The sequence below is a fragment of the Impatiens glandulifera genome, chromosome 9, assembly GCF_907164915.1.
Source record: "Impatiens glandulifera chromosome 9, dImpGla2.1, whole genome shotgun sequence".
In the NCBI taxonomy this organism is placed as follows: Eukaryota; Viridiplantae; Streptophyta; class Magnoliopsida; order Ericales; family Balsaminaceae; genus Impatiens; species Impatiens glandulifera.
The window spans coordinates 24,004,777-24,019,760 of record NC_061870.1 but is presented as its reverse complement, the minus strand read 5'-3'; the positions used below and the strand labels follow the sequence as shown (position 1 = coordinate 24,019,760).

General features: G+C 27.1%; 1 protein-coding gene across 1 annotated transcript; it reads right to left on the bottom strand.

The window, feature by feature from the left end:
- Positions 1 to 2,329: 2,329 nt before the first annotated feature.
- On the bottom strand, positions 2,330 to 4,890 carry LOC124915415 (B3 domain-containing protein At2g36080-like). Its single transcript, XM_047456127.1, has 3 exons — positions 3,851 to 4,890; positions 3,471 to 3,674; positions 2,330 to 3,022 (listed from the first exon to the last, which is right to left on the bottom strand). Exons 1-2 carry the CDS (start codon positions 4,455 to 4,457, stop codon positions 3,490 to 3,492), a joined length of 792 nt encoding a protein of 263 aa, XP_047312083.1. The 5' UTR covers positions 4,458 to 4,890; the 3' UTR covers positions 2,330 to 3,022; positions 3,471 to 3,489.
- Positions 4,891 to 14,984: the final 10,094 nt, after the last annotated feature.

The following is a 14,984-nucleotide window of genomic DNA, read 5'->3' as shown; positions in this document are numbered from 1 at the left end:
TCAGTATATATATATATATATATATATATATATATATATATATATATATATATATATATATATATATATATATATATATATATATATATATATATATATGAAATTAATAGCTGATTTTTTTTTTTAGAATTTAACATTTAAAATTTGATGAAACTTATAATCTCTGTTTACATTAATAGTGACAAGTTTCATTGATTATAAATTATTAAAAACATCTACAGCGAGTTCATAGAATTACGACATTTTGTTAATCTTTTACGATTATGATGACGATCATGATCCGTATTCCTTACGGTTTTCTAGACTTTTTAAGAAGTGTCTAAAATACTTTAAAAAAATCCACGAACACTCGACGATATGGACTCATACTAGTTCACCAAACGTCTTTTCAACGTGAAGTATAAACCATTTTTCAGAAACGATTGATAAAACAACATAACATGCTAGTGTTCTTATTGTTTATTAAATGGATGGAATTCAAAAATACTTATAACATTTGTTGAATTCAAAATTTATTGTCGTTTTACATTTCACTTGATTCTTCAAATGTGACCCATTAGGCCCAAATATTTTAACCGATTATAATCTTCAGTCACGAAGATATTTCTAGCAAAACGTTTGTGACCCCTGATACTCCAAAAAGTTAATTGGTACTAACTTTGACGAAGTGTCAAATATGTCTGTTATTTTGTCACCCCTTATATTCGGCTCAATTAATTGGGTATGATTATTAACTGTAAACTCCCAAGACCGAAATATCGCATTTAATTCAACCTTATTTTCTTGTCATCCTAAAACTTGTTACTCATTTAATCTATTTTGAGGAGACCATCAGAAAGTATGTCATGAACATTGACTATTAAGTAGAGTTTTGACAAGAGACCTTTGAGTATATAAACCATTGTTTCTATTACAAGAGTTGTGACTCCTATATTGACTACTCACAATAACATCATATGTTTTACATATAAAAACATATACCCAACCACCAACTATTGAATTCCTTTTTACGGATTAACCGGAATTGTCTCGTGATGGACACTCTAGTGCGACCACACGCATACGTATTTATTTAGATTATCAACTATAATATCGAGTTATAGAAATAGTCGATTGATCTGCAACATATAGTAATATTCCAGGTTAAATAATGTTCTCTTTCATTGAATATATGATTATGGATTATTTAGATATAAACGTTATGAAATATAATAATTAGTGACTTACTTTAATGATCACTATTATAGATGTTTTTATACTAATAATATATCATGGACTTCCATTAATTCATATTAAGAAAACATTTTTTCAAAACAAAATTAAAGACAATAATATGAAATAAATACTAATTTTCAATTATCATAATTAAGTGTGAATGTGAGGTTCATTAATCAACTATGTCTAACATATATGACCATCCTTCCTTATGTTTTAGTTTTGTTATAGATTATTTGTAATATTGTATATTTTGTTATGGTCAACAGACATTGCTGTTGGAAGTGTTGATGTTCTTCAACATCTTTGATAGACATATATCTATTTGACCTATATTTTGTTTTTAATTTTATTTGATTTAGAAACAATCATTTATTTGTTTGTTTTGTTTTTTAAGATATCATATTCGAACCCAGTTAGAATACTTAACAAGTAGTCAATCTTTCAACAATTTTTGTTATATAACAAACCAAGTGGAACGATTTTTTAATAGTATATAATGAAGTTAAAAAAAACAAAGTTTCAAGGTTCTCTTAGGAATTGTGATGAATCTGATGTAACTCAGACTTAGAGCTCATTTGATGTAGGTTTTTTTTATAGATTCTTTTGGAATTTTATTTGAACTTTTATAAATTTTCTTTCTATTACATCAATATCATTTTAAATATCAAATCACTTATTTCATTAATTATCTAAAATATTCTTAATTATTTTATTTTTACAAAATATAAATTTTAAATAAAAAAAATTATTATAATAATTTACACAATTAAAAACAAATAACCAATTATTTTTTTACAAAATCCTTAAATAACCCTTATGGAACACGCCCTGAGGGAAAACTTGGTTTGATCACTTGAAATTGATAGTTTAAGTGAATCTTAATTTGATCTCACACTACATCACCCCTCCACTTACAAACCCTGAACTTTTAATTTTACAAATTTAATAAACTAAACAAATAAGTATATATATTTAAATCAACAACACAATAAACTGTTCATTTTCTAATATTCAAAATAATTAAAATGGGTTAACAAATATGTTTTTAAATGTATTAAACTATTATAAAAAAAACTAAACATTAACTTTTCCGGCACATGCACATGACATATGACATTAACCTTTTGTGCCTTGACTAAACACGAAAAATGAAAACAAATATCTTAAACAAAACATAGTTAACATAAAGAAATAAATAAACAAAAATAATACAACTTAAAATTAAAAGTATATGAGATCATGCATGAGAAATATCTCAATTTAGATGATGGAGTTGTTATTTGTGGACATCGATCGAAAGTGAGACCCACCACTATATAGCTAATTCTTGCATCTCTCAGTCTCAGGCATGCACCAGAATCATAACAGTAACCAAAATATATACACAGATTCCTGATGCCAACCACCTTTATATACAATTCTTCGATGATCGATCATGGATGATGACGTATGCCCTATTTCTGTCAATTTCTCATATCCAGACCCATTCTCTCTCAAATCTCCTTAGGATTTTCTCTACACAGCTGCCCCAAAATCTGGGATTTTTCTTCTTCTCCATCCCCAATTAGTATCATCATCCATCATCATCCATCATCAATTCAGTACATAGTTTATATAATTATATATTTTATAAGACTACATATAATAATAATATATATATAGATATGTATGGAATATCCATATCCATCTTCTCTTACTTTCTTCCATCTTCAAAAAGTCACATCTCAAAGATCTTCATCCTTTAACATATCTTCTCATCATTCTATCCTCCAAGTCTTTATTATTTATTTTTATTATTTCTATCCTGTAAACAAACCATTCAAATTAAAAACCATAATTCAATATACTATACACATTATTGATGTGATTATTGTGCCTTGATTAACCTAATGAATCCAAACAAGTCCTGGCTATACCAAAATGAGAGGTGAATTCCAAACCAGGCCCAAGTTGCTAGCTGGAATGGACCACCACTATATATACAATAACATATTGCATTACATAAGAATCTAGCTATAACCAATCTATCTTAACCAGAAAAAGAATTAAATTTAAAATTAAACCTATCTAAAGCTACATTAAAGTAAAAATAATCAAGCTGATTCATGAACCAAACAATAATGGTAGAAAAAACATATTAATACTTGAGATGAGATCATCATAAAATATATTAATTAATTAATTATATTGATGAATTTATATAGATTGCCTCATTAGAGGAGGCAAGACATTTATATATATTAATTACTTACCGAAAATAATTAAGAGGGTTTAAAATGGATGGGTGGTGGAGTCGGGTCGGGTATGGGTCTCGGACCCATCTTCGTCATCATGATCATCTACATCATGGCACTCCATGTTGACCCCAAACAGCCTCAAAACCGACCTCTTTTGGTTCCCACCAGAAGACGACGTCGTTTGCGTGTATTGTCGTCCCTCATCACCTAAGCCGATTGCTGCAAATCATCCAACACGTGCATTATTATTATGTTCAATCTACCTCACTTTCAACATAAATTTTTTGTGGGTTTGATTCAGCTTATAATCCAATTGAATCAAAACTAAACCCTAGATCAATTTAGGTCAAAAATGGCTATGACATGACAACTAGACATGTTAAGTGAAGTAATACCTGTTGCATGAAGAGATGACTCATGTGGGTTCGAATTATAAGAAGGATGCGGATGATAATAACCAACCGTGACCGGAGTAGAAACAGGTTGACTCGGCGCCGCCAAGTCACGCCGCCTCCAACCAATAAACAAATGGTCACCACCCTTATCAAAAGTGACAACATCTCCAGCATCAAGTTGTTTCTCCTTAACAAACCGACTCCATCCTCTAGTCAAAACATAACTCTGACTACTATTCCAATACGAATACCTAAATCTCCAACACTTACCCAGCTCATCCTCAAACGTAAGTAACAAACCCTTCTCCGCCGTGGATTCGCCGGAGACGGCGGCGCCTAACGGGAAGTGTCTTTCCGCGTGTTGTTTGGGTATAACCAGCCTGTTTAATTTCCCTACATCGCTTGGAGTCAAGTGTTTCTCAAACATTGACTCCCTGTTGTTGTAAGCTTCCCTGTTTTCGCCGGCGAACATGGATAAGTCGGCGGATTGAGATTGAGTTTGGGGGAGTTTGGATTCGGAATTAGAGTGATGGGTAATTGTTGGTTGATGTTGCCATGCCCACCATATAGTTTGTGGGATTTCTGATGAGAATTGGTTTATTGACATTGTTGAAACAGGGTATACTTTTATATAGAGAAAGAGAAAAAGGCGGTGATGAGGAAAATGAGAATGTGAGATGCAAGTTGAGATGGGTTGTTAGGGTATTGAATGTTGATATATAGAAACTGCGGAAAAAAATAAAATAAAAAAAGGAGGAGAGAGGAGAGATAAATGGAGAGAGACGTGATGATTATGGATTTTGATGTGGAAACAGTGGGAACTATTTGAAGTTGAAGCTAATGAAGAAATGAACTTTATACACATTTTATCATATACTTTATAAATATGTGCCCTTTTGTGGTGTGTGAGAGAGAGAAAGAGAGATGGGAGAGAGAGAGAGTACTTTAAGGTTTTGCGTGATGAAAAGAATTCGATCATTATATTCAGTGTAACTTTCAGCGGATGTGTCACTTTTTTATTTTATCTGTCCTTTTTAACTTTTGCAGATATTAGGTGAGCTTCTAATCAGGGGTTGTTTGGTTAAAAAACTATCTTAGTTTCTAACAATTAGGGTTGTTAGGGTTTAAACAAATACAATGAAATTGTTAAAATGAAACTAAACCGATCTAAATCGAACGATCAATAATTGATAAATTTTAAAACTGTTAAAACAATTGTTAGTTTAGTGTCGAATTCTTAAATTAATAGACTAATTGTTATTAAAATTTTAAAAATATGTATAATTTTATAAGAAAAATATAAATAATTTTATTTTTTACAAGAAAATAATATTTACCCTAAAATCCATTAATACTAAGTTTTTTTTATTATAGTTGATGTTATTTTAAAAATATAATTTATGTATAACTTGTATATCTAGGAATCATCTTTTACAAGTGAATGAAATAGATTGATCTTATAAACGACTAAATTGAAACGAAGTGTTTGTTCGGATTTGAGTTATTTAAAAGTGATAATTAATAATGACAGTTTTTTCTATTTTATTTAGGAAAAAACTATTTTAAGGAGGTTATGAGTTTTGATAAAAAATAAATAAATTAAAGGATATATATTAATATATAATAATAATAATAAATTGTCAAATAAAATATATTTTACTATTTTAGTTAACAGGTTGAATGATGTAATGAAAGAAAAAGAGTGAAATGATGTAAATAATTTTAGCCAAACAAAACCTAACATCTCAAGCTAACTTTTGAGACTTAACTAAACTGTTCACACCTGAAATAACTAAGGTATGTTATTGAGTTATTTCAATGGTTAGAATCAAAATTTAGACTTTTTTTGAATTATAATTTTTAATTTTTTAATATTCATATTAATAAATGAAGTTATTTTAAAAAGAGATGGCTAATATGATAAATAATTAAAAAAAATCAAACAAGCTGGACCACAACTAGTAAATAAGAAAAAGGAACATAAAGGAATATTCTAATAGGTAACCAATGTTCACTATTACTTACTTAATTTAAGTTGGTTATTTAATCAACTTAAATCCATTTGAATATAAATTTCCTCACAAATGTGACATGATTTTTTTAGGTTTAATCCATTTCTCTTTAAAATTCTTATTTTTTTTTCCATAGCTTAACAATTTCTTTGTTTCGACATGTACCCATCTTTTTTTTATAGTAAGAAGCTAGTAAAATATTTCATAACCATAACTTTACTTCTATTTAAGTCGCTCTAAATGTGAATCAAATCCGTAATTTATGATTACACCCCTCAAATCACCTCACTCTTCCTATTAACGAAGATAACCTTAATTATAAAAAGGTAACACATTGATAAAAATTTATTTTATTTTATTTTTGTTTTGTTTAAAGGGATCTGAAACTACTATTAGTCATATATATATGTTTAGGATAAAATAATAATAAAAAATAAACAGTAAAAAAGGCATGTTACCATGTTGGTGAAGAAATGTTCGAGGGGACCACTTGATTCGATGACCATACATGAGTGATCTAACGGCTGTGAATGCGCCAAAGACAAATGGGATTATTTATTTTTTGGGGCCATAACATAACATGGAATTAATTAATTATTTTTTCAGTTGTTGGAAAAGGCACACCCACGGGCAAGTCGGCCATCAGTCGGAAAAGTCTCATTTTGACACCTATCAATTATATCCTTTCCTTATTATAATAAAATAATTATAATAATAAGTACTATCTGTCTCAAATTAAATTTAATTAAGCACCCATTCTTTAATTCGATATTAAACATCTTTTTAAATAATTGTGTACTGTGTTTTATAAAAGGACAATCATTGAAAAAATAGACACCCATCAAATGCAATTACTAAATCATTATCTTTTATACAAGTTTTCATAATAAATTAAAAAAAAAAAAATGAGGTTTATTAGTAAGTGTTCTTAGTATAAATTCACAAATCGATGACTTTTGTTATCTATCGGTCATGTTTAAATTTATTTCTCATTATTTTGATTGATAATTTATAATACTATATTTTTATTGTGTCCCTCTCTTATAAATATTAATATTATTTTTTATTAAAATCAAGTCAAACCCAAATAATATCAAGTTATACAATTATTTATTAGTATAAAGAATATCTTAGATAAGTGTAATATGTCTTGCTTCATTTATTTGGTATATTGTAATGTTGGCAAAAAAAAAAATTGATTGTTTTTGTTTTATCTTCAAATTTTCTCTACCAATAGAGGAAAGTAACATTTGTTGAATTTCAATATCCAATCAATTTGTTGGGTCATTTTGATGAAAACTCAAATTTGATTTTTCTCTAAACTTTTCTAATAAAAAAAATATATATTTACATTATTTAAAATTTTAAAATATCACACAATTATTTTAAACAATAAGTTATATATTATGAAATAAAAAATAAAAATTATTTTTTTCTGATAAAGGTCGTTTACATTATCAAACACAAACATACTAATATCTAATAGTACTTTTAATAGAATCGAATTTAAATTTATCAAATAAATTGACCCAACCCAATTCATAACGGTAAGATACAAAGTTGAATTTTAACTTTGAAGTTTGAAAAAAAAATAAAAAAAATATTTACACATTAAAAAGAAAACGCCAATGAATAAGATGAAATAATTAATTTTGATCACGTGTCTGACTCAGCTATATTATTCATATTTGTCCTTATTTTTGAAATAGCAATAACAACAATAATAATTAAATTGATTCGGCGGAGGAGGCTGTAACGAAAATAAAAGTAAAATTCAATATTTAATTTTCAAAGAGAGAGAATGGTCTTCGTGTTTGAATCCTCTCCTCAAAAATCAGTTTGTTTCATATATTTAAAACATTATTAATTAATTAATTAATCATATACCCACTATTGTCTCAATCTCATGTATATACTTCTTCTAACTACTATTCCTCAGATCTCAATTTTTTATATTTTAATTCTTATTGTATGTATCATCACTAATTAATTAATACTATTCAATTTAAGATTTAGTGAAAGTGAAAAATATGATTAGAGGTTGTTTGATGCTCAAATAATAATAATTTCACAATCGATTTTTACACGAATTTACTCAATTTTCGTTGCAAAGAATTAAGAGATGGACAAAGAAATGATATTTCTCATACGCAAACTATAACTGATCAACTAAATATATAAAGACATCATTTGATAGCATTCTTTTGTTCCATGCTGTTATTCTATGAAATTATATTATGTCTTATCGTCATATTCAATGGCGATATATAATTAATAATGTATAAATATCTTTAGCTATCGTTGTAAACTATAATACGAATGTACTTTTTAAGTATCCTTGCAAAACTTTTATTATAATATCATCATTTTAATTAGTCCTGCCCAACTTATATTTCCATAAGAAACGTAATATTTAACCATAGCTAAACTAGTTTAGATGTGATTAAGATTTTTTTTTTCTTTTATAGACTTAATTTTAATCCATGTGCTTTTAATATGAATAATTATGAGATCTAATAATTGTAAATGTATCTTTAATTAGTGCGTGGTTGTTAGAATATGAGGATATATCTTATTGAATGATCTATATAATAATGATTATATTGTAATAATATCTTATAAATAAATATATTATTCAAGACACTATTAATTATTTATTTTACAATAGAACCCAAGACCCACTCTAATTTTTCCATTCTTTTAATGTGTGCATGTGAATATTGTATTTTATCAAATAAAAAAAACATAAAATAAACTTTTGAATTAAAGAGGAATAATATATATACTTCCTAATTAGTTTTGTCACATAACCAACAAATGCTAGCAATATATTTTTGTATATATATATATTCAAAATTGATGAAATGGTTGAAGTACAACCATGTGAAAAAAAGATAGGCACACCTTATAAATTTTCCATTTCCAATTCTAAAGAAAGAAATATATAAAATTGAAGAATTTTTTTGGAAATATCTTAATTAAATACTTTCCATCTCCTTTTTCTTTCTATGGAAGTAGTAGTAATAAAGTAAACAAGAAAAAATGTTGTCAATTTTACACATACACCCTGTAATTTTGTCTCCATCACCTGCAATATTATTAATTAATTAATTTCCACCAAAATATTGTATTCATTGAACTATAAAATATTTCCATTTCTATGGTCTTTATGCTTACGTGTGTATAATGTGGCTGGGTATGCACATACTATAAAATATTTACTAATTTGGGCGCCCATCTCGTACTTTAATGTCACACAATACAATCAATTCAAAGTACTTGCTTTCTTATTAACTATCTCTGTTGCATCTTTATTTGTGGGATCAATGTTGTCTTGGTTTCAGATCTAGAAATGTCCAGATCTGAGGTGTTTTCAATGGAGTTTGATATCGAGGTTGCTTGATTTTCGTTGATGATGAAAGGGCGATCAAATTCTCAGTGATGCCTATGGTTTGACTGAGGTTTCTGTTTCATTCGAATAAAAACCGATATATTATGGTTCGATATAAAGTTATTTAAAATATCGAACCAATTTGATACACACTTAAAATATATTAGTTAAAGTTATGATATACGAATAAATTTTAAAGATATACCAACTTGATTTTTTTTTATATTTATTAAGACAATTTGTTTGAAATTGTTACTATGTTTGTTTTTTAATTTATTTTGTTTGATTAATTATTTTAAAATTAGTTTATGAATACGCTTGAATATGAATTATTAAATATATATATGGTCAAATATCTAAACATTTATCAAACGGATCAAATATATGATATATCAAATCCGTTAAATATATGGCCGGATGTAAGATTTTGATAGAGTATAACCGATATATTTATGACTGAATTTAAATTTAATTAAAAAAAACTCACTCTACACAATACCTCTTAGTTGAATACTAAAATTTAAAAATAGTTTAAGATTTTTTTCATTAATATATTATTAAATTTATATTTGCTAATTTTTCTCAAAAAAATAAAAAAATAAAAAAATCCATGGTGTCCACTTGATATTCATGCATATTACCATTTATTTTCCCTTAACAAGCATTCTTTTGAATTTTGATAAGTTTTTATACTAAATTTATCCATTTGTTAGATTTGAGAACTAAAAAGCTCTATGAATATGTATATGCATATGGACAACTTCTTTGTTACATTTTATCATCAAAGTAAGGAACGATGGAATTAACCATAAAAAAGATGTGTAATCGAGCAAAGGAGAAGAGCTTACTTTGTCACCATTCACCATGCCTCCTCGATCCTCCTCCAAGTCACAACCCGCCTACTATAAGCAGCTCTAATCGCAATACCGCTGTAGATTAGTCTTATAAGCTTTATTTTGATTATTAATTAAAATATAAATATTTGAATGATTAGGGAAAACAAAGCATAAGTTCTGGTGACGGGGTAAGAAGACCGTCGCTATTGATGAAATACCTAGTGTAGATGAATTATCTTTCAACTAGTAGCGACTGTCATCCAAATCGTAATTTCCAATTGAGCTCTTTCTTGTGTGAACATTATTTATGCCTATTTGCATATAATCAAAATCCAAACACATCTAACCGATTAAAATGATTTTTAAAGAATCATTTTTTTTTTTGTAAATCAATCAATGCTTACTTTCATATTATCAATTAAACATCAATCGCGATAAATGTTATTTTGTAGTGAGTTGTTCGATCTGTAATTATTACTTATGGGTTCAAATTCAACACGACTCCATGCCCAATTGAAATCAATGCCATCTTGGGAGTTGGGTGACCCATCAATTTCAGAAACCAAATCAATAGTTATAAACATCGGGGTTAGAAAATGTTACTATTAGTCCCATGTGTTTCTTGAAGAATAATTGGTCCAGATTATAAGATACATGTACTGAAAAACGAATCGGATCAAGTGAATTTATTATGTGGTGATTATCACAAACATTGTATTATTAGACTAAAAATAATGCATCACAATCCAAAACAAGATACGAATCTATATCTACAGTGTTTCTCGATAATGATTAACTATATTTTAAGAATAATGTGGCTTCCCAAGATTATTCTCTTCCCAATATATCATTTAATTTTTTTTGTCACACTTTTATGCATGGAAAATAAATAGAGCCAGGAATATATATATAATTATTTAAAAATTACGAAACAAGTTACAATGTTATGCTAAATTATATAATGCAAAATAAGTTGATTAATATTTTAATATTAAATGCAATCGAGAATTGAAAAATAATCACATTGAATGTCATTGGATACTCAACGATTATAACAACTTTAATTTATTTCAAAATTGTGAAACCATGTATAATTTTGAGCAAAATGTATTTAATGTTAAATAAGTTACATATTGTTTTAAACATAAATATTTACCATGTTAAAATATGTAAGTACAACGTTAAAATATCATTCTTTTCCTTTAATCTTCTCATCTCAAAATTGAAACAATTCCTAATTTCTAAAACATATTTGGTACATGGTAAGCGTAAATTAAGTCAACCATCTTTAAAAAATAATAAAAAGAAACGTCATAACCGTCTAAAAGAGTAAAAGGCAACTTATTATTTTGAATTAATTGTCACTTCATTTAATATTTAAATATAAACTAAGAAAAACTTATATATACAATTTTTCGTGATCTGTTTTATATATATATAAAAATAAAATATGATGCTTAATTTTGAAAGTGTTCGAATTGTCAGGTCGAGAGTTGTGGTTAATTTCAATATATATGTGAGAGTAAATGGATATTTGGGTCGGATTCTGAGTTGACCCGCCCATAAACTTAAAACGCTTAAAAATAAAATTAAAAATGCTATAGGTATGTTTCGAAATCGCAACTTAACAACACAAGTGCAACTCTTTAACCAACTAAGCTAATAACAATTTCTATTTTAAATTCAACACTAAATTTGATGAACGCGAGATATTTTTTACTAACTAATCTATATATATATAATGATGCTTAATTTTGAAAGTTTCTGGATTGCCGGGTTGAGAGCGGTGGTTAATTTGGATATATATGTGAGAGTAAATGAATATTTGGGTCGAATTCTAGGTTGACCCGCCCATGAACTTAAAACGGTTAAAAATAAAATTAAAAATGTTATAGGTATGTTTCGAACTCACAACCTAATAAAAAAAAGTACAACTCTTTATCCAACCAGGCTAATAATACTTTATATATTAATTTAAACACCAAATTTGATAAACGCGGAACGTTATAACAACATATTATTTTTCGTGTGCGATAGTATTTTCCTTGTTTGAACAATATTTAAAACTTTTTTTTCCTTTTCCTTTTTTTAGTTTATCATTTGTGGGCATTTAGAGTACGTGGCCGACTAGGAATTGGGATTAACATCCTTCTTTCATGCATCATATTGTGATATATATCATTAATTTAATACATCAATAAACTGAATTTTATAGTTCCAATAAAGAAAAATAATAATTTTTTCAGTTAAAATTATTGATTTGGATGATATTGGGGATTTATTGATCTTGGGAGATTTATTTAATGGAGAATAAAATTTGAAAGTGCATTGTAAGGATTTATATAATTAATGGGCGGTGTGGTTGTGAAATTCTTGATTATATAGAGTGTGTATTGTAGGATTCTTCTGACATTTTGAAAAAATGTTGCATTATGATAAATTATTTGTCGTATGTGTGATAAAGAGGTGAAATTGACGACTCATTTACTTTTGCATATCAAATATGGCTAGTAAATAGATTTGTGGAGTATGACTAAGATTCACTAGGTGATACCCGAGTTTGTGGATATTTACTATGAAGTTTGAATTGAGATGACTAGTATGACATAAATACATATTTGTATTATCATCCTGATTATTTTCTAATAGACTATCGAGTCGGGGAGAAATTATAGAACTTTAATGATTGTAGTCGTCCGATACGTATCAATTATAATACTATTATTATGACACTTTTTGATATTTGTTCTGGAGAGTCGATGAAGTCGGCCCGAGAGTTATTCGTTCTTTTTGAAATATTTACGAACTCAATAACCTGTTGGGTAACGTGTTCGTATTCTTTTCTTATTTTTATTATTATTGACTTTTTTATTTTATTTTTTCATGTCATTTTATCATTTTTTTAAACGATTTTTATCATTTTTAATATAAATGAATTATTTTAAAAATTAAATATTGTTTAAGTCATGATCTTACTTATAAAAAATTAAAATGATTTTTTTAAAAGTATTTGTTAATCAAAACAATGTCTTTTATTATAGTCCAGATATTATATTCTGAATATCACAAAACCCAATTCAAAAAATGATTAATTATTTTCATATTATTTTATTTAGATGATAACTACTTAGGGGACCTTTTTTTATTTAGATATATTTAAAAAGCTTGCACATTGATCGTGGCATGGACCATATAGTATATAATTTTAACACGCCCATACACATAGCCGATATATTAGACCCTTGAAAGTGGGCTCAATCTTAATCATCTTTTGCTCTTCCATTAGACTTTATTAACACTTATTGTCCTTTTATTTTATTTTATTTTAATACAATAATTTTAAATATCTTCATAATTATTATTTTATTTTTATTATTAAAAGAAAGATTTATAACCCACGTCTGGTGAGCATGAAATGGTCCTGTTTGTTGACAATTAATTAATTAATTAATTAAATTAATTTCTCCAGGGGTGTTTTGAGTGTCTATCAGAAGCGTGCATGGACTTCACCTCAGGATATGGGCCCCCCAACTGAATCATCCACCGTCCCTTCCAGCTTGGATTAAGGGTCCCACCCATTTTCTCCTGATATTTTCTTTCGCGGAACTATCATGATCTTCAAGTGGGTTGTTGCCACGTGGCATGATGGGTTGTGCACTGTTGTTACTGTAGGGTGGAATGTGGATGATCATTGGGATGGACCACAACTTAACTTATAATAATAATAATAATAAATTGGTCCATTTTGGATATGATAGGAGTCTCCAAATTGGATGGGCTAACCATACTGGTTCCACTTATATGCCAATAAGGTCATGTTTGGTTAATCATTTAAACATGATATAAAGATCAAATATAGTTTATCAATACAACTTACTTTTATTTACAATTCATGTTGAAATTTAGGCTTCATTGAGTTTGAATAGTTTATATGGAGCATATAATTCAATTCAAATTTTTCAATTTGACTTTCGCGCAACATTTGCATCGAAATTCATTAAATTAAAAAAAAAAAATGAATTCTTACCTACCATCCGGAGGGACGAAACCAAAGTTGGAATGTACTTAAAAATATTTGAGTTTGCTTTAAAAAAAATATAGATAAAATAAAGTAAATAAACATGAGTTTTTGAGTTTTTATTTTTTAAATTAGAGAAATAGAAAACAAATAGGTGATTATATCATATTTATTTATTTATTTATTTATTTATTTATTTATTTATTTATAGGGTGGGCCGAAGCTTATCCAAGCCTTAACATATATCCGCATCTACCATCATTGATTTTTTTTTTTTTTTCATATTTCATTAATATATAGTACATCTAAAGAATTTAGTTGTTGAATAGTAAGTTTTTAAATGTTAAAATTTCTAATGAAATATTTAATCTTGTTTTTGTGGTGTTATAGATATATACTTTTTTTCCTTTTAGATAATTAAAAAGAAAATTGTATTGGTACTACTTAATCCCAATAATTTTGTTAATTTATTTAATAGAAGGTGTGATTGTATATATGAGATTAACTTTAGTAATTTTCATTTTATAAATGGATTGTATTATGGAGATTTGTAAATCTATAGCTTTGTAAGGTCATTGTCCAATTATTTTTCTTATTGCATTTTAAAATAAATATATAAATAATAATTTTATGTATATTTATTTTAAATACAATAAGGAAAACATGCTATATATATAAATTAATTGGACAACGACGTTACAAAATTAATATTGTAAAAATCTAACTAGCAGCACACAATTGAAGAAAATAACTACATTTTTTTTCTTTCTAAAATGATATGAAAGATTATATTTAATCCACGAATTAATTTATAGTCATAACTTTTTTTCATCTTTAATGTGTTATACGAGTCTTTAAAAAAAATTAATGTCCGAAA